Source organism: Euprymna scolopes, chromosome 26, assembly GCF_053919585.1.
Source record: "Euprymna scolopes isolate OS-2025 chromosome 26, ASM5391958v1, whole genome shotgun sequence".
NCBI classification, from domain to species: domain Eukaryota; kingdom Metazoa; phylum Mollusca; class Cephalopoda; order Sepiida; family Sepiolidae; genus Euprymna; species Euprymna scolopes.
This window is the reverse complement of record NC_136507.1, coordinates 42,964,069-42,985,082: the sequence shown is the minus strand read 5'-3', so window position 1 is coordinate 42,985,082 and position 21,014 is coordinate 42,964,069. Positions and strand designations below refer to the sequence as shown.

General features: G+C 30.9%; 1 protein-coding gene across 7 annotated transcripts in view; it reads right to left on the bottom strand.

Annotated features, from left to right (window-relative positions):
- Window positions 1-21,014, bottom strand: part of LOC145247998 (acetyl-CoA carboxylase-like) — a 248,546-nt gene that overhangs the window by 39,416 nt on the left and 188,116 nt on the right. For all 7 annotated transcript variants that reach the window (XM_080109676.1, XM_080109675.1, XM_080109673.1 and 4 more), the window contains 12 exons: window positions 19,691-19,804; window positions 18,755-18,811; window positions 18,502-18,543; window positions 16,589-16,726; window positions 15,289-15,366; window positions 13,238-13,327; window positions 10,847-10,918; window positions 5,762-5,853; window positions 4,864-4,975; window positions 4,627-4,782; window positions 3,455-3,601; window positions 1,119-1,250 (listed from right to left, as the gene is read on the bottom strand). In XM_080109676.1, the coding sequence (XP_079965802.1) occupies window positions 1,119-1,250; window positions 3,455-3,601; window positions 4,627-4,782; window positions 4,864-4,975; window positions 5,762-5,853; window positions 10,847-10,918; window positions 13,238-13,327; window positions 15,289-15,366; window positions 16,589-16,726; window positions 18,502-18,543; window positions 18,755-18,811; window positions 19,691-19,804 (1,230 nt within the window). The remainder of the gene's footprint in view (window positions 1-1,118; window positions 1,251-3,454; window positions 3,602-4,626; window positions 4,783-4,863; window positions 4,976-5,761; window positions 5,854-10,846; window positions 10,919-13,237; window positions 13,328-15,288; window positions 15,367-16,588; window positions 16,727-18,501; window positions 18,544-18,754; window positions 18,812-19,690; window positions 19,805-21,014) is intronic.

Sequence of the window (21,014 nt, the reverse complement as noted above, 5' to 3'; positions counted from 1 at the left end):
GGATGATCTGGAAAGATCTACTGGGTCCGTCACCACTGAGAGGGTTTGCTCCGCGCCTGGGTTCTGATCCAGGTATTTCTGCGACCCCGCGTGGTTAGTTAATGTTATTGGGTTATTTTGTAGAGGTTATATCTGCTAAAATAGTTACACTCCTCAAAGTGGATTAGGGACATTGTTATTTCATTGTTACTGGATAAAGAGGTTGAGTAGAGCTCATGCAGTGTCAATAACTACAAGAAACCTTCTCTGCCACCAATAGCAATGGCCAATGACTCCCTGTCTGAGAGTACATCTTTCAAACTGCTTAGCCTAACGTTCACAGGAAACATGAGCTGGAACAATTATATTGAAAACATTGCCAGGGCCGCTGCAAAAAAGGTAGGCTCTCTCTACCGTGCTAGAAAACTACTGACACCTGAAAGTATCCTGTATCTCTATAAGGCCACCATTCGCCCATGTATGAAGTATTGTTGTCACATCTGGGCTGGTGCGTCTACTACTAGTCTCTCGCTCCTAGACAAGGTTCAAAAAAGAGTCGCAAATCTGATAGGTCCTGAACTGGCATCTAAGCTTCAGCCTCTGTCCCATCGACGAAACGTTGCATCCCTCTGCTTGTTCTACAAGTATTTTAATGGTGAATGATCTGACGAACTGCAGACACTTGTGGCCCCACGACGCAGACACCCTTGACAAACCCGACAGGCAGCTAAATCCCACCCCCACACAGTAGAGATCCCTAGATGTAAAAGATCTTTCTACTCCAGTAGTTTTTTCCCCAGAACCGCTAGACTCTGGAATTCTATTACAGGATCCTGCTTCCCTAACTGTATTGACATGCAGAAGTTCAAGTGCAATGTGAACCGGCATCTTGCTGCCCAAATCCCTACATAGTGTCCCAGTAGTTGCTGACCCTGATAGTAGCCCCCTACACCAAAGTGGCAATGTGCCTTGTTTGGGGTGAAAATGTAATAAAAAAGAATAAATAAAAAAGACAGCTAAATCCCTTATTTCTAACCAACATAAAATAACTAAGATTATCTTTTGCTAAACAAGTTACACACAATAGAGATATTTAAAAAGTAATAATCAAAAAACAAACATGAAGATTTGCTACTTACTTTAAAGAGAAAATCTTCCTGAGGACCAAATGAGCCGATTTTGTGCGTGATATCATTAGCTATCACTATAATATCCCTACCATTGGGAAACTCAGGAGTTTTTAAAGTCATTTTCCAAGCAACCATTCCAACCTACAAATGAAAAACAAACTCAGTAATGATACAAAAATTGTGATTTGAAATAAATGGCAAAATAGCAGAATACAAGATTCACATATCTTTCCAACATGAAACAAGGAATTTTACAAAATAAAAATTGCAATTTATTAAGCAATATTCATTGACACACCAATTATCACCAGATCACTGAAGTTAAACAACAATAAGCCTGACTAATATCAGATGGATGACCATTTAAGAAGGTTAGGCCCTGTATGTACCACGCAGAGTCATAAAAATTTCTAGGTTGGTATCTGGGGACATGTTCAATTCATGGGAGGTGATACACTCCCTGAATCAAGATGGAAAGCAACGGGAAACTACCATCTTTACTTGTCTTCCCGAGATAACCATGGCTCTACAATTTGGAGAGCCATGGTTGTCAACACTGTTAAACAGCAGAGCTGCGGTATGCATGCATTCCTTTTAGTTGTTTTTTTATTACAAGTTTTGAGACTGTTTAGAATTATAAGTAAATAGCCTCAACTGATAGAAATTAAATGCAATAAAACGAAAATAGTTAAAGAGATTTTTTAAGGTAAAAAAATTGAAAAATATTAAATTTCATGATTATATATATATATATATATATATATATATAGGAAACTACACTAATATAATATTAAAAAATAAATCAACTGTGAGATGTAACTAAAGGAGAAAAAATAAAATTTTTGTAGAAAAAATATAAAATTAAAATCTCATATATTAAGGCATAAAAAAGAACAAAAAGACGAGGCTAAAGTTAATAGATGACATGGTTAATTAAATAAATTTGTCAGCACAGGCTGGATTTTTTTTTATCGACTAAAAATAAATCACTTCCAACCCCTAATGAACAGAAAATGTATTGGCTAATAGCGATGATTAAAGGAAATGGCGTGTATGTGGACATTAGAACAAACTGGGATTATAATTGCGACAGACTTATGTCCTGCCAGGGTACTGATTCAGGTTATTTTCTTTTTGGCTAACACTATTTGATCAGGCTTAAATACTGTTTTTTTTTTTTATTTTACTGTTTATTTCATTTGCTATGAATTGAACAAAATCTGCCGTTTTGACACTAGCTTAGAAGTCTCTCGCCACTATGGGGCCACACGTTTATCTCATCCGGCACATGTTTTTCTTTCTCCTCAGCCACATGCTGTTCTTTTTCCTTTTATTCTGATGCAAGCCCGTGCACACTTGCTAATTTGCATATGTGCTAAAACACTACTGCTGCTAATTCTTTTGCTAGCCATCCATCCTTTGGATGCTGCTGATATTTTCACACATGCTCATTCAGATGGAAATGCTGTTCAAATCATGGATCATGTTATCTTTGCTTATCAGAAATGTGAAATTGGCATAAATTTCAGTCAGAGCAAATTCAGAGTTCAATACTTTTCCATCAGGTACAAATTTTTAAAAATCAAATTTGAGTTCATTCATTAGTCACTAAGTCTTGAAAAACATATTCTCATTATCATCATCAGTTTACTGTTCATTTTACAAGCTTTCCTGTGTTGGATGGCACTTAAAAATCGACTTTCAAGCCAACCCATCTTTGACAAGACCTCCATTTATCTCTTAAGTCCACCTCCATCACTTCCTTGTTTTCCTTTGCCTTTCCCTGTAGCTGACCCTATTATCTCAATTGTCCCACCGCAACCCAATTTTCTTTCAATGTGACCACATCAAAACCTCCTGTCCTGTACAGATCTCCCCATACTATCCCGATCCAATATTTCCCTCAGCTCTCAGCCTATCTTTCTAAGTTGCATTATACATCTATCATATCATTATCATATCGTTTTCCTCCATGCTACACATCTTCAACCCTTACTGGCCAAACCTCACCTCCATGCATATACACTTCTGTTCTTTTTACAATTAAAATGCTATAAATAATGTTCAGTATATAGAAATTATTACTAGCAATAGATTTCTTTGGCCAGATTTAAATTTTTTACAATTTGAGAAACAAGAATCGAGTCAAAATAAAGCATTTGGCTAACCAATTCCATGACTGTGCTGTCTTTCAAACAATGCAAGCTAGAATTCAATTTTTAAATATTCTTTGACAACACAAAAAAATAAATAAAAGGTACTATAGCATCATTTTTCTACGTGATGAGTTTGATAAATGTTTTTTAATAAAAATAAAAAAGATGAAACCCTGCATCCAAACTTACTTCATTCTCTCCGTGTAATCGGTTCTGCATAATGATCTGGCCATGGCTGTCGAGCACCAATTCGATGTAAGCGAAAACATCCGATGGAATGCTAGTGTTTTGCTCTTTTAACTGATTCACATGTTCCTGCCATAACTTCATCAAAGCCTGAAAATAATTTTTTTTTTTAAAGTTACATTTTTAAAAGAATACAAACATTTTAATCATTTATTGTGATGATTGCATAAAGGAAATCAGGAGGAATATGTATGCTGTTCACCTTTTCCTCATTGTCAATCTCTTAAGTGAGGAATAGTACATGCGTGAAGAAGGATATCAACATTTCAATTCAATAGAATCAAACTTTTATTGCTACATAAATGAAAATAGATTGCATAGTTTACTTTTCAAGTAAAGATATTTGAGGTTATAAATTTTTTACTGTTAACTCATTTACTGCTCTCTCTCTCTCAACTGATAACACATTGTAGTGAATTACTTTATTCCATCTATTGTTTCAATCCTTCTCATCCTCTGAACATGTGTGCTGTTAGATACAACTGAGCACTGTTTCTTTTACATGTTTTCAAATTAGCTTAAGAAAATTTTTATTTGTATAAATAAATAAATTTACTTTTATTTGTTAGAAAAATAATTGTCCACAAAGACTATGGCATAACAGATAATATAGTAAAACTTAATTCTAAATGATAGTCTTATGGAGATTGAAGGTTCAATCCCCAGTGCAATTGATAGTAATACAATTGTGAATCACTTAAAATATGATCATGGCTAACGGAACAAGAGCATACTACTTCTGTGAATAAAATAAAGGAAATGCTCAAAATTCTGTACAGATTCCCAAGTTTGATAAGATATACCTGAAGAAAATTGGGAGTCATATCAGCCGAACCACTGTGAGAATAACACTCAGGATGAGAACAGTAGTTTGAATAATCTAAATAATACAAAATACTTGTGACTTTTTCTAAATTGAAAATTTAACAGAAAGCAAAAATTACTCATTTTATAATTTCCTATGTCGATATGCAAATTAAATTTACCAATAACATATCCTGTTTTTTGTGGATTCAATGTATATTGTAGAAATAGTTATTGTTACTTAAAAAAAAAAAAAAAAAAGAGTAAGTAAATGTTGAAATATTTGGGAGAAGAAAAACAATGTTTCTTACCTGTCTGAACATTTCAGGAAAATCATAGACATATGTTGTTCCACTCGACTGAGCTTGAAAACGCTTCAACTGCAAATGGTCTTTAGTCATATATGGGGTACTAATCAGTAGACCATGGAAAGGTCCTTGCTTGGTACCGTAACCTTGGAACATCACCTAGAAAATAATGGTAAAATAGAAAAGTTACTAAAGTCGAATTTATATATAGGGCTTCCAAACAAAGTAAAGTAAACTTACCTGTCCTGTCCTTGCATCAGTAACTTCTCTGTATAAAGAAATGTCCAGGTAATATCCACTTTCATTCGTAACGTTTAATCGGATTGGAAAACTATTACCACTGGAATGTAATCTGAAAGAAAATAGGTTTAATTTTTATTCTAAAAAGAAAAAAGTGGATTTTTCTCCATTTTGGAACTGGGAGGTGACGGTGGATAAGTGGTTAATGACACGGACTGTTCCAAGTTCAAATCCAGTTTATTCCACAAAAGTCACTATCACTCAGGGTTTTGACAACCTTCACATGGTCTCTCCTGTAAGTGATCTCTTTCTAGAAAAAATCCTGACTAAAAATATCAATATCAACAATAGAATCTCCAGATTCATATATGATGAGGATTTTGGAACTTGTTTTCTTAATAACATTAAAAGTCCAATAATTTTATCAAAGTATACAATAAATTTTAATTTTTAAGTTTCTAATTTACAAAATGGAGCAAAATATATTTGCATCACAAATCAGTATATGTTACTAGCCAAAAAGTCAGATTTTAGGGCTTTATTAATCATATAAATTGTCTGGTATCCCAAGGGTTTTTCATGCAAAGTTTGGTGCAAATTCTACCAATATTTTTTAGAATATATAAGTATTTACTGATATTAACAGTGGTATTATAATTTTGATCCTCCTATGACACATCTTGTCAATAAAGCTTCATATGAAATCTAGTAGAATTTGACTTTATAAATTTTAATCCATAAGTGTTTACTAGTAAAAGTAATATTTTGATAAATACACTCATAAAAATCAAAAATGTCATGCATGCTTCATGCCCAATGATATTAGAGCCTATATTTATTGTGTTAGTAGAGAATTTTAACATAATCAAAGAAAAAAAAACACAAGGAGCAAACTAACCTGATAGTAAATTTCAGTTCTGAATGCATCACCCGGAGTTTCCATAAGCGACTTCCATAACGCATTACAATATTGCGTACAGTATCTTCCAGCTGCCAAAGAAAATTTGAAACATTTAATACTTTTTTGAATTATTGTAAATCAGTGTAAAATTAATTGCTAATCACCAACAGTTATTCCATATTGAACGGTATACTGTGTAGAAGTGTAAATGTTTAAAGTCTAAAAGAAATGTTTATAGCTGCAACATTTAAAAATGGTGTTGAATAACAGCACCATTTGTTTAAAACTTCTGAGTAATTTCTTTCATGAACCCTCATCAAATAGTAGGTTCAATCTGTATATAATTAAACCACTTAGGTTTCTGAATTTTTTAGATTGATTATTTGTATTTGGATTATTCAGGTTACTGTTCTCAACTTGAGTTATTTTCACAACATTTGAGTCAATCTAAGCAGACCTAGTATAAAATTTAATATATGGAAATCATTAATTATAAATAATAGATATATAATATACAATTACTTTATACCATCCACAAAAAATCCCCCATGTATAATGGTAGCTACTTATATGGGGATTGGGGGCATCCTGTACATCTGTCTCGTAGCAGCAAGGTGTCCTCACCACTGTCAATTGTTAATTATTGTTTAAGGTCAGGAAACACCAAACAAAATCATAAATGAACATCTGACCTCAATATGAGACACAATGATGGAAAATTAAAAACTTGTAAATGGATGACATCACAAGATGAGCTTCATTTTTGTTTTTCAAAAGTTATCAGAAGCTATCATTCATCCTTTATGATGTCATTTTCAAGTCAATACTTTCTTGTAAAACTCATGATTATTGATCAATATCAAAGTTAAGAAACTATAATATATATATTACAAATACTAACCTCAGTCAGTAACTATAGTCTCAGAATTTTATTTTTAAATCAAGTAAAGAAATAGACAAAATTCTCTTTATTAGCGTGGAGGTCAGTAATGAAAAATAAAACAATTTAGTGATGATTTTGATAAAGTTATGTAAATAGTATTAGAATATTATAAAGCTGTAAACAGCCTCAAATAAAAAACAGTCCTATTATCTACAGAAAAATGTGTCATATACCAATATAGATAGATTGTAAATTATTGAAGCAAGTATTGGCAGCGCTAAACATTTAAAGGCTTGCGGTCATCTTTCAGACCCGAAAGATAATGGATACCATCTGTAAGGTACTCATGCAGGGAGTCTAAACTTGTATAATCTACCCTACTATTTGATTGAAAGCCAAAGAAATAGTATCATTCAATTCATACCTTTCTCTAGCATAGTCAAAAGGGTGAAGTGACCACAACAGAATTCAAAACCAATGTTGGATATAGAGACGTAGCTATGTACATTTGAAAGCAGAGGTGTGCACACGTACATTCCAGATGTAGTTGACCTACATTTTTGGTCCCATAAAAATCACCGTAATTGTAATTACAATGAAAACAAAGCACTGTTTACATTCTAAGGTCAGAAATTATGACTTGTGCAATCCAAAATAGAAAAGAATGTAATGCTTGATGTTTAGAATTCCAGGAAAGTTGATTTGTGACTATATTAGAGAAAACTAAACAAGTAGAGAGAGCAAACACAGCCGTGAGCATGATTTGACATCTTGACACCTGTTTGTTGGCAAGCTATACACCAACCAACTCCTTACAGCTAATGTATCTCTGTCTTTGTCAATGAACTTGAAGTTTAATTGTAAATTGAACTTAAACTTTGAAATCCGTCTGTGTTGATTTGGAAAATAGTGACAAAAGAATTGTCAATGTCTATATACTATATATACATTCAACAACCCAATAGACATCATTTTGGTGCCATGACCATCTTATTTCCACAACTATAAATACAATAAAACCATACGACGAAGTAGACAAAGATCTGAATCATTTTACAGATGTACGAGTGTTTATACAGAAATATTTAGGCCACCAATATTTGCTATATATATATATATATTATTATTAAATATCTTTGACATTATTAATTTATTTATTGTGGACTATTATCCTCATCTGTTTAATTGTTGCTTTATGTTTCGGCCAACTATTCCTCTGGCCTTCGTCAAGTGGTAACAGCGACAGGATAGGAACTCCGAATCTAACTGCATTTTCAGCAATTACTACCTTTCATAGTCGCCGTCTCACCACGTTTTTGGCCAAGTAAGCCTCTGGCTGGCCTTGAGTAAGATTGAAACTACTATCTTCAGACAATGCTCACCTGGAACTGTAGAGATTCAACGTCTATTTGGGGCCCATGGCGCAGTGGATAGAGACGTTGAATCTCTACAGTTCCAGGTGAGCATTGTTTGAAGATAGTGGTTTCAATCCTACCCAGAGGCTTACTTGGCCAAAAACATGAGGAAATGGCAACAAATATGGAAGGCAATAATTGCTGAGAATGCAGTTAGGGTGGTTGTTTTGGCTTTACGGCATATCAACCCTTTTCAGGTTATTTAATGTCGAATCCAGTGATTAAGAAATTTTTAATAGAATATATATTTTTTCTCAAGTCGGTTTCTATTTAACCCATAGTTGGGACTCTAACAGGTACTACCACTCTGGGTCAGAGTGGACCTGGGAGCAATGTCAATTAAAGGGTGGCTCCACACTCCCCAAAGCCCATAAACTGGGGCCTCACGATCGGATATAGTTTAAGGTCATGTCCAGGACCGAGAATGCAGTTAGGAGATTTGCAGTTCCTATCCCATCGCGGTTATCACCTGACGAAGGCCAGAGGAATAGTTGGCCTAAACATTGTGAAACAACAACTAAATAAATGAGGATAATAGTCTGCAATAAATTAATAAATAATACTCATCTCAATAATGGATTCTAATTAAATAATATATCTTTGACATTAGTTGATAAAGCAGGAACAGTTAACAATAATAGCTACTGCTGCTTTCAAATAAACAAACATGTTCACACTTTTGGAAACTACAATGCATCTTTTCATAATGTCATCTATTTCAAAGTAAATATATATATTTCTTTCTTAATAAAAATTAAAAAACGTGTTGGTGACAAATAAGCAGGCAAAATAAAAAACAAGACCAACAGAATTGCATAAGATAATAAAGGTTAAGATTCATGACTAAAAGTAGTGTTAAATATTGGTCAAGTTCAGGATGACAGGAAATAGGGTTTGGTCAGAGCCAGCTGAGTGTACTCAGATGTCAATCCAATCTCTTGAAGCAAATGTGATATTACATGGTTCAACAAAAAAGTGAGGAGAGAAAATTTGTCACTTCACTTGAAATTACACATGCATGAACTTGGGATTTTAGAGATATCTGGATAAGATATCATTAAGCAGTAATTATTTACCTCTCCCATCTCCAACACTGGTCAGTGGTTTAGAACAACTACAAATCAAATAAACCTCTCCTTGCCTTCAACAAGTTGTCTTGTTTTGGTTTTTATTTTTGGAATAACGAACAAACTTATTTGCAGACAGTGTCCTTAGTTGGGAAAGATCACATGAGAACCAGCAAAATATGTTGTGACTACTCATGTATTTTGATTGATTGTGACTTGTAGTAAAGTATAGATCAGATTATAATGTTCACTATCCTATCACAACAGTTAGAGAATGTTTTATACCAAATTTTAAATTTCTCACCAATACTTATTTTTTTGCCCACAGGTGGTTGTGCAATAGCAGTAATAGTTTTGGCACTGTGACCATCTTATTTCGACAACTATAAATGGAATAAAATTATACCATGAAGAAGACAAAGATCTGAATCATTTTACAAGAGCTATCCAAGTGTTAAAAAAAAAAAAAAATACAGAAATGTTTTAATAACTAGACCATCAATATTTGTTACATATATTATTAAATATCTTCGATATTAGCTGATAAAGCAGGAACAGCTAACAATAATAGCTACTACTGCTTTCAAATAAACATGTTCACAGCTTTTGAAAACTACCATTCATCTTTTTATAATGTCATTCATTTCAAAGTAAATATGCATTATAGCAAATTTTGGAGGAATTTCTCACCAATAGGTTTTTAACATACAAATGGCTATGTAGTAGCAGTAATGGTAGGAGGAAACCTGGCATTAAATGCCAAATGAGAAATCTTAAAGTAGAATATCCTTCATTAAAATCAGTTAACTGTCACTTGTAATAATCTTTCCGCAAATTCTTGAACTACACATAGTGGTCTTAAAATCTTGTTATTCCTGACAAAGTGTAAAACAAAATGGAATACAAAACATGTTAGATTCTGTTTATTCACTCTAAGAACAGTGAAGCAAAATAACATTATAAAAACAAATAAAAAAGTTTATTCACATTCACTGTCACACATTGAAAAAGGTTTTGTAAAAACATCATTTTCATGGTACAATATGATGACCTGTGTGATATTTTACCAATGATATATAAATTATATTACTGTTTCATTCATACAAGAATGAAAAATTTAAAAACAGCTTGCTATTTGCACATTATATATTGTCTGTAATTTAACACTAAACATTCGACATTTTTCTACATTCAGAGTCTTAGATCTGTAAAGAATTACTAAAAAAAAAAACTTTATTTAAATGTTTAGCATGCCTTTACTTTTAGAGATTCTTATGAAACTTGACTGTATGATGGGAAAGATACTGTTCTTTAAACTGATGTCATTTGCATTAAAAAATATTGCCATTTAACAACTTATTTCAGTTATCAAAAGCAGACAGTTCAAAAGAATTTTGTTTCCAAAATAACATACAGAAAAAAGTTGTCATAAAAATAACGAAATACTAAAATAAAGTATCTTGTCACAACTATACTTTTTTTTTCCTTTCTAGACATTTAAATTCTATCTGTACCCAGATGTAAGTCTCACAAGTTATTTCCCTTTCATTGGAAATGTTAATGAATCTAAAGAAAGGGTTATTTCATGCATTGTCAGTTAAATCCAGTCAATGTGGCTTTTATATTGGATGTTAAAGGTAAATGGAACGTAGTAGATTAGATAAACAAGTTTGAATTTGCTTTAAAAAATTTCAACATTCAAAATGAAGCTTCTTACCTTTCCAGGTTCTGAGAGTGTCAAAGTTGGTACAAAATTCAGGAAAATGTGATTACAATCCGTTCGTTTGGACTGAAATGAAATATGAAAGTCATAAGGAATTTCTGAGACAAGATATTATTGGTACTATTTACAGGTTTCAGATTTAAAGCTCGAGAATTCAATTCTTGGTAGGTGCACTTAATTAACTGAAAGAAATTATCTTAAAAGCCTGAAACATGGAATCTATAAGTGTGGATTAAATATAAAGGATTCAGTTAACAATTTCATGCTGCCAACTATGACAAAAGGCATGTGAAAAAGGTCAGAGAGTGCAATGGCTTAATCTTTATGAATGGCAGTAACTAAGATAAAGGAAACATGTAAATATTATTTGAAAAAAAAAATAAAGATATAACACTCTTTGCTAAAAATAACTAATTTTAAGCGTTATGTAAAAAAAAAAAAAAGTTTGTTTTAATTAAAAAATTTTTAATGTTTGCACTTTGAAAAAGATTTTGTAAATAACTACCATTTGAAATGTTGACACAAGGAAAAATAAAACTCCAGTCGTAATTTACAAAAGATAACTATTAAACTAAATCATGATTAATATAACATATTTAAAATGAATGCCTACAAATATTCAAGCTTTTAATCTTAAATTAAGAAAATGTGAAAAATCTTAAATAAAAAGTTCTTAAATACCTGTTTACACTAAAACTTGGAATATTACTTTTCTATTCAATAATAAATCAGCATAACATGAAATTAAAATCATTTATTGTTGTTATCATCTCATCAACCTAAAATAAGGTTTTTTTTTTTCAATTTTCTAATCATTTTTGTTTTACTGAGAATGGGGCATCCTACTGGAAGCTTGACATTCGGCCACTATATCAGAGACTCCAATCTAGAGATTCTTTGAAAATTCTAACTGTCCTTTTAAATGCACTTGTTTGTATATCTTTTGTACTTGTTTCACTGGGTATATTTGTTTCACCCAGCATTATTAGGAACACTGACATCAACTAGAGTTGCTACTTTCTCCTTGCCCCATATCACTATGTCAGGTTTAACAGTTTCATTTTCTATGCATTAGGTTGACTACTAAGTTCTTGTTGTCTTTTTAAATCTACATTTTTTTAAAGTAATATAAGAACTAACAACTATGTGTCAAAAGTGCACATTTTTTTTTTTTTTTTTTTCAACTTGACATTCCATTTTGATGATCTGAAAATAAATAAATTGAAATAACTTCAACCAAAATAAATAAAATGTAACAAATAAATTTTCAAAACAATATATTTAAAAATAACAAGAATTTAGTTGTCAACCCAATATGCAACTGTAGGAATTACATCATCATAGTGGATGGTGTAGGACTTATTTCCAACAGTTTTTTGGTTTTTGTTCCTAGGACTTATTGCTACATTGGATATTCAACTTTTTACAAACGATCCAGGAGATATTTACACACTATAGTATCGCATTATATAGTAACCATTCCCCAGCAGAAGCTTACAACTGGATATTAGGTAGCTCATATTCAATTTCTGTGTGATAAAGCCTGCACTTGTTGTTGCTGAGACTACTCACTTCTTAAAAGCATTGGTCATGAAATCTTGCTCTTGGTAGCCATTATCACCCTCTCCTAATCATAGTAAAGTGATATTTTATTGAGCCAGTCTACAGCCTTACTTATCTATATATTCCTGGAATAGTTCAAGAAAATATTTGGCCCATTACGCAATATCAAATACAATCCAAAGTAGCATTTTTATTTTAAAAAAATAAAAAAATATTGAATGGACACAGTTCAGATACATCCAAGCATTTTTGAAATTTGATCAGTCACACTTTATCCTTAAATAGCATTTTCATCACAAAGCATACAGATTGAATGGACACACATTCATTACAGATGCTAATAACCTACAATATTCTAACTCTTCCAATTTTGAGAATCCAATCAATTTCATACAATATATAAAATAAGTTTGGATGTTTTCATTCTTAAATTTCATTTTTTTTTTTTTTGTCAGCTAAGGTATTGTTTTTCCTGAATTTATGAAATTTTGTAGTAAATATACTTTGGTATTTCATGAACACATATCTTTCTATATGTCTATATAATGATTAAAAAACAATTTAAACTTTATATTGATCTAAAATTAGAATATTTTAAAGTTTCACATTTATCCTGGCAGAAAATTAATTTTAAATTCATTTGTCTAAAAATGTCCCATTATATTGGCAGTGTGAAAACAATTACATAATTTAAAAACCTGAGAAACAACGTTTAATTCAAAATATTTTCTTTTTATATTCATGAAAAGATTCAATGAATGATAAAGAACAAAGATTTAATTAAGTGGAAGAAAGTTTGAGAGAAGTGGATGGGCAACTTACAGAAGGATGAGAAAATGCAACTTCCAGGGCATCCATTGCTTCCAACAAAGTACGTTCACCTTCATTTTGCAAATACTCAAAAGAAGCTTCCTAAAAGGAACAAGCAGAAAGAAATCCTTAAACTTAAATGTAGACAAAAATTGTTTCCACAAAAATATGATAAGTGTTTTTGTCTTCATTTGAGCATGTGTTTTTATTTATACCTGCATATTTTCATTTGTGTATGTATACCTGCATCGGGATCTACATGTATGAACATATGTGTACCTCTGTAAGTTTTTTTTTTTTCTTAAATAGCAATGTATATGTCATTTATCAGATCTATAATGTTGGCAACATCCATGTCACTGGTGTCAATGACAGCATCCATAACCTTAACAGCTACCTAATCTAATAACAATATCCATGTGAATTAAAATTAAACTCCTGTGTTCTAATTGGATGAGGAGCAAATTATTTCACATTTAATTTTGGGACATCATATATTTTTTCATATATGTGTGATAGCACATGCAATACCCTGTCCTCAACAACTGTCAACACATATTGGTAATATAGTTTTGATGACTGAAGTGATAATGCAACCCTTTGATGACACCAGCAACTTTTGTAACAAGACAGTATAAAACAGCCTGTTTATTTTTGCAGGTTTACAATGTCTTATTGAAATGCATTTATTTTTCAAATGTATTTTTGTTTATAGAGGTTAGATAACTTAATCCTATTAACAATGCACACCAACTATAAAAAAGTTCAACTAAAATAGTCATATTTTAAAAACCAAAGCTTTTTAAGATCTTAAAATATTTCCATTTTGTTCAGAAAGGAACATACTTTGACATGAATCAATAATAATTTATTATACATTTGAAGAATTTTAAGTAAGTGATAAAAATATTAACATTACTAACTACTTTTGTAAAAAAAAAATGCTTTTTAAATGTTTATTTTACTTCTCTATGAGGAAATATATTTGTTGTCAATTTCCTGGTGAAGGATATTTTTCTATCAACAAAAATACTGCAATGCAAAATTACAACTACATATTACAGGACAGTAATTTATTGGAAGTTGTTTATAAAATAAATGTGTCAATTAAGAAGACCAGAATTTGTGGTTATTTTCAGTCTATTATATACTGAGTATTAAAAAAAACTTATGTTATATCATTGAATTAAATAAGCAAAACAAAACCTTTTTTGGTGATAATATAGTTAGATGTAAAAAAAAAAACAAAAACATTCACATTTATTCATTTAGATGTATATATTATGCTAGTTATATGTGTAGCACTTTTACTTATTATTTTAAACTAAATGTTAATAGTAAGAATGCTTTTAAATAACATTAAGCAATTGCAAAATGTTGATAACTTCAGAGAAATTTCTTTCAAGTATATTCAGGAGCCAAGAACATGTCAAATAATCAGTTAAACTTAAAAAAAAAAAAAAAAAAAAAAAAAACTTTCTTCATTCTTCATTTTATAAAATGTTGACAAAGTAAGTTTGTTTTAATCAAACTTTGAATTATTGAGAAATTTTGTTTCATAAGGATCAGCAAATCTTGATCTACAATTTTTGTAGAGTAAGAATGTCAATCTTTAAAAATACGAGTGACATGCCTGTCTGTCCGTCTGCTAACTACTTTAAAGTTATTAAACCTAAGAAAAACTTTGGTACAAATGATCACCCCCTCCTCTCTCTCTCTCTGTGTAGATTATTGTGAAGAAATCACATCTATCTAGAAGGATCCCATGAAAATTGTTCTGTTTTAATGAGATTTAAAACCCAAGTAAATAATATAAAATCTACTAATTAAGATCTTACCAAATTTTTTATCATTTTAAGAGAGAGAGGCTTGCATATCAAGGTGAGCATATTTTAATTTAATAGGAGTATAAGTACACAATATTAGAATTTTTCTGAATGTATAATTTCAATAGCGATATGATTTTGTTTGGTTGATGATATTAAAGGGTTCAAAACTTTTTTCAGTATTATGAACTTGCTTTACGTTAGCATAAAATTAAACAAACAAAAATTAACACAAACCTTTGTTACTAAATCTGAATGTCTTATAATTGATCGAACAAAGAAACGGTAATCCGTAACTTCTTGCCCTTTGGCAACCTGAAACAAAGAAATAGAGGCCAGATTAGAACATTTATTTCATTTTTGTCTAACAATGTTTTTTTTAAATTATAAGTTTAGGGAAAGTGTGCATGTTGTTTCTCCACAATATTGATACAAAAGCATAAGAAATTTATTTCTTAATTTCTATAGATTTTTTAAACGTTTTTCTGTATATATTAAAGCTCCATGAATAAAGCATAAATCTAAGGATGCATCCACCATCAAAATATCTGTTTAGACACCAAAAATGTTTTAACAAGAGATGAAACCCAAAAATTCCTGTGATGTAGGGAGAAGTAAAATAGTGCACCTGAGTTTTATATTCAGAGATATATCTTCCCTCCAGACTCCTAACTTCACCTTGGAAAATCTTTTTGAAAATTCCACCAGAAGATGGCAACTTCGAATAAAAGACAAGATTTTTTTCTAGAATTTTCTTTCTTCTGCAGGAAGATATTTTTATGCCTAAAATAATGAATTTTGATGCCAGCTGGGATTTTAAGAGGACCAAAGAATTTGGCCAGAGGGATGGGATGGCTGAATACACAGGAGATGGAATCTATATAAAATGGCAGACTTTATAGAGGAGGAAGCTAGTTAACTAGCAGGATAGTTAGATTGTCGCCTTTGAGATGGGCAAACAAGTTGAGTTCTCAATTAGAATGGTGAACTACTTGAAATGGGGAGAAAAACATTTTTAACTCTTGATAGGCAAATTCTGTTCATTTTAAGCTAATATCTTTCAATTTATTTTTTTTATTCATCTTCACCTCAAACAAGGCAACTGCCTTTGAGAAATATCTTTCAATGTATAAAATAAGAACTATGGATGTTGCACCAATAAATGTTAACTAAAATAATAAAAGTTGTTAATTGTTAATATAGTGTTTTCCTTTCATTTGGATGAGCCAATTTATTTCAGTCAGACATACTACCATGGCTTTGTACTAGAATTATACATCTATGTTGGACAGGACATAATTGTAAGACAATCCTGAATCTCAACTGACGCCACAGTTACAGGTGCAGGGCTGACAACCAGCTGTACTATAAAGGAACAAATGAAACTAATTTAACATCATTGAAATGATCATATATATTATTTCTTGTTCCTTAGTAACATTCCCTCCTTGAGAAATAGAATATCAAATTGATTAGATATTAAATGTCTTAACTATTATCCAAATTCAATCATCAAATAGACATGAAATAAGCATACCTTGGCTTTACCTAAATACAAATGCATTTTATGATTGGCAGTTGGTATGGCTTCAAGATCAAAATTCCGTAATCTGTTGATTTCCAATTGGAAAGCTAAAGCTGGCTCTAAATGGCGGTAAATCTTATCTTCTTCAAACTGAAAAAGAAATATTTAAAAAAAATATTGAAATTATCAAAAATTATCAAACGTGGTCATTTAAAAGAATTACATGCTGCTTTGAATGTTAATTTATAGAAATTGAGCCATTTTCTACAATTTTTTTAAATGCAGATTTCTTCAAGTATTGTTTATAGTGAAATAATCAACAAGCCATATTATATTCTACAATAAATTCCTGTAAAAAAGATGAAAATTGTTCACATTAACCATCCTATGTAATCTAAAACACACTTCAGCTAACACATGCCTATTTCACCTCACACGAATTTAATTTTGCTTTTATACTAGTAGCAACAAATCAGGACATTGCTTTATTGCTTTTCCAATGATTATCTTTGTGATTCTATCTTGTATTTGGACTCTACATAGTGAACTAAATCAACATCTTGCCTTTTCTTCATAATAGTTGGAATCTGGCTTAGGATGAATGGATGCACACTGACATGCTGAATGCGCACAACTTCAAGCTATTTAATTCTGCAAATCAATCTCACATGACAACTGCTTTGGCTTAAATTTCAAGAAACTCCATTACTATTTCCAGGTAGCCCTGAATAGGCTTCTGTAGATGACTGTTATTAAGCACCAACTTCTATTTAACTGCTATTTATCACCAAACAATGACCATGCTCCACTAATTAGAGTCTTCTCTATCTCTCAGCTCCCTCTACCTTTAATATCCAACACTACTAATGTAACAAATTATGACAAGAGATTATCATATAATCTGCTTTTATAATAACCCCAAATAATTGAACTATTGTTACCAAAAGCAGTCAGTCCCTAAATATTCTATTAAAAAATAGCAAACATCATTGAATGAGAAATTCAGTTTTGTTTCTTTCAGGAAATTAAGTTGAAGCAACATTTCATATTCAGTAGAATTTTATAAGGAATTTATTGTTACTAGAAATAAGTTAATTTTTGTTTTTACATCCATTATGATTGAAAAATAATTTGTGCAGGTTAATGCAATTCACATGAAACATTATGTGTTCATATGTTCATGTAATTATGAATGCACATTATTTTTGAACAATTCTTGCTTTTTGATCTTTAAAAAGAGTTTTTTTTTAATTAGCTTTAATATTAAGATCATAAATCATTAATTTTGTTATACCTATTATATAATTTCTGCTTATTTTTTATAAATATATTGGATTTATGCAAATGTTAGTACCTTAATATATTTATAAATTATATCATTAACTATAAATCCTTCTCCATTTCACTTCAACATCCGATATCACTCAAGTGAATAATCACATCATTAATATTTATTCAATTATTTGTGAAATCATAATCCAGAAATGGATCATACTTCAGCAGTTCATATATGAACTTATATAGAAATATTTTTAAGTGTATTTATTTGTTATGCCTTTTTTTGACTTCTCAATTCAACCTATACCAATCAAATTCTATTAAATATTCAATCTGATAGTCCCCAAAGTGCACCTTTAGTTCTCTTTTTTACTATTATATCTGTGAAATTTTCTAGATTGTTGACGTTAATCCAGATTTAATTAGATTTTAGAAAATTTGTCCCAAAAAGATATTACTCTATTGTAAAAAAAAATTCAATTTGTTGATTGATCAAGTTTTTAAAATCTACATTGACAGCATTTCAAATAGAGCATTTTTTGTTCTTTTAAAAGGCTTGATTTGAACCTTTTTATTTATTTTTTTTTTTAACAAATGTGGTAAAAAAGTAAAAATCATTTGTATAAATCAGAAAATGATTTATTTACCTGAAACCTTGCTCGGAAAGTGAAAAATTTGGGGAATTCACGCTGAAAAATCAATTTTAATATATGAATTTAGATCCTCTTAAATCAATACCAAAAAATAAGTTAATAGATCAAATTGCAAATGTTGCAGATTATTGGTGTTAAATCATTAATTAAAAAAATGAATCCACAGTTCCAAAAGCTTGAAAATTATTTTAACTGTAAAAACAGTTCATCTTAATAACATTGAAATGTAAACACACAGTTATCTTACCTTGAATAAAACCAAGAAAGTAATTCTGCGAATTCCTTTTTCAGACAAAATTTTTTCCTAGAATCAATGCAAAAAGATATTTAGCTGTTAAAACTGGCATCATATGCACATACACACAAGTTCAGAAGTCCAAGCTAAACTATATATTAAAATGAAAATATATCTTAATTAAAAAAAATTTTTAATCTAGTTTCATATCAAAATAATTTTTAAAATAAAACAAAAATAAATATTTGTATAATTTCAAAATTTTCTGTTTAAAGATTCAAAAGTTGAATAATTTTAAGGTAAAGATATCCTCCACCCACACAAACCAGTTTAAGATTTTTTATGCAAACAGCCTTGATATTTTGAATTAAGTAAAACTGATTTTTTTTATTACATTTCCAGATTGTGATAAAACATTGGTTGCATTGTGACATTCAAATTATTTTGAGATAAATTATGACATTTCAGCTTATTTCTGATGATTTATATATCCACTTGTTGTATATTCATCTCTTTGGGACTTTTAGATTAGATCCCCATGCAGAAACCGTTTCTCTATTTTGAATTTGATCTTCATGACAGGTATGTTACTTCTACTGAATGAATTAAGCTAAAATTTAAAATAAAATAAAAAAATCTATAACATCAAATTATTTTACTAAGCTATTTATAGAATATTTTAATTTCATTCTACTAATTTTATATACATAAACTTTAGTAAAAATTACCTAAAAATCATTAAATTTGGATTGATACATTATGTCTATTCTTTATGTCCGGGATAAAATACTAAAATCTGATGAAGCAATTACATATATTTCTTAAAGAGTTCAAAATTTTTAATTCTGACTGATCACATTTAATGTTGTAAAAGTTACTTTCCTCATAGTTTAATAAAAAGTATATTTGACTATTTTTTAAATGCAGTCTAGATTTTAAATATATTACCTTCTCTTTGCAGAAATCCTGGAACATTCTTCCAAGTGTTTCATCATTTTCCTTTTTGGAGCACTTTATTGCAACGTTAATTATGTTGATCGGTTCATCATTGTCTGATGTGCTCTACAATTGAAAAGAATAAAAATAGAATAGTTTTTAAGTATTCTTTTAAAGTTACAAGGTGCCTTAAATAAGTTTCCAGACATTTTTTGAATAGGCATTTAAAATTGTCATAGACTCTTGAAAATTAAGTATGTTCTTACTATACATTTTATGAGATGACTGATCAATTTTTATGATTTCAGGTTCAAATGAACAGCTACAGTAAGAATTAGAATACGTCCTACCGATTGTTACAGCTGGTGAATTTCAAAAATGCAATCTGGATGTGAAGACATTTTAGAAGAATATTATGCAATAAAATTCTCTTTTAAACTTGGAGAAAATACCAGAGAAACATATGGAATGCTCAGACTGCTTGCATAAATCAAGTATCAGTTTTTGAGTGTCATAAGAGATTCAAAGAAGGCAGGGAGTCTGTGAGGGATGATGAGATGTGGGAGGAGTTAATTGGCTAAAAATATTTCACGGATAAGGACCGTCATGTGTCTACAGAAATAATAAGTGCACAATTTGATGTCAGTGTAGGAGCTGTACACACAATTATTTGCGAAGATGTGGAAGATTTGCACAAAGTTTTTCCCAAGGGTACAGTCCACAACTCCATCCTTGTCACAGACTATTTGACCAAGATGGGCATCAAGACAGTTCGTCATCCTTCCTATAGTCAGGACCTTGCTCTCTGTGAATTTTGGTTATTCCCCTAAATTCAAGAAAAAGTAAAAGGCTGTCATTGTTATACAATGGAGTAAATGAAAGAGGCTGTGACAAGGGTCATTGACATGCTCACACAAGAAGATTTCCATGGAGTCTTTCAGAAGTTGCTGGAATGATACAAGTGCATTGCAGCCAGAGGATGACATGCTGCATCCCTGTGCCTGCTTTACAAGTATTTTAATGTGTTCTGACGAATTCCAAGCATTTGAGCACTCCCCCCTTGACAAATACTTCCGACTGACCTGACAAGCAGCTAAATCTCAACCCTACACTGTAGAGATCACTAGATGCTGGGAAGCCTTCTACTCAAATAGTTACTTCCTTCAAACTATTTGACTTTGGAATTCCCTGCCGAGGCTCTGCTTCCCTACCTGTATAGACATGCAGAAGTTCAAGAGTAATAGACATCTCACTACTCAATTCCCTACATAATATCCCTATAAATTTGGTCCCAATTAGTAGTTCCTTACATTAAAGTGGCACTTTGCTTTGTTTG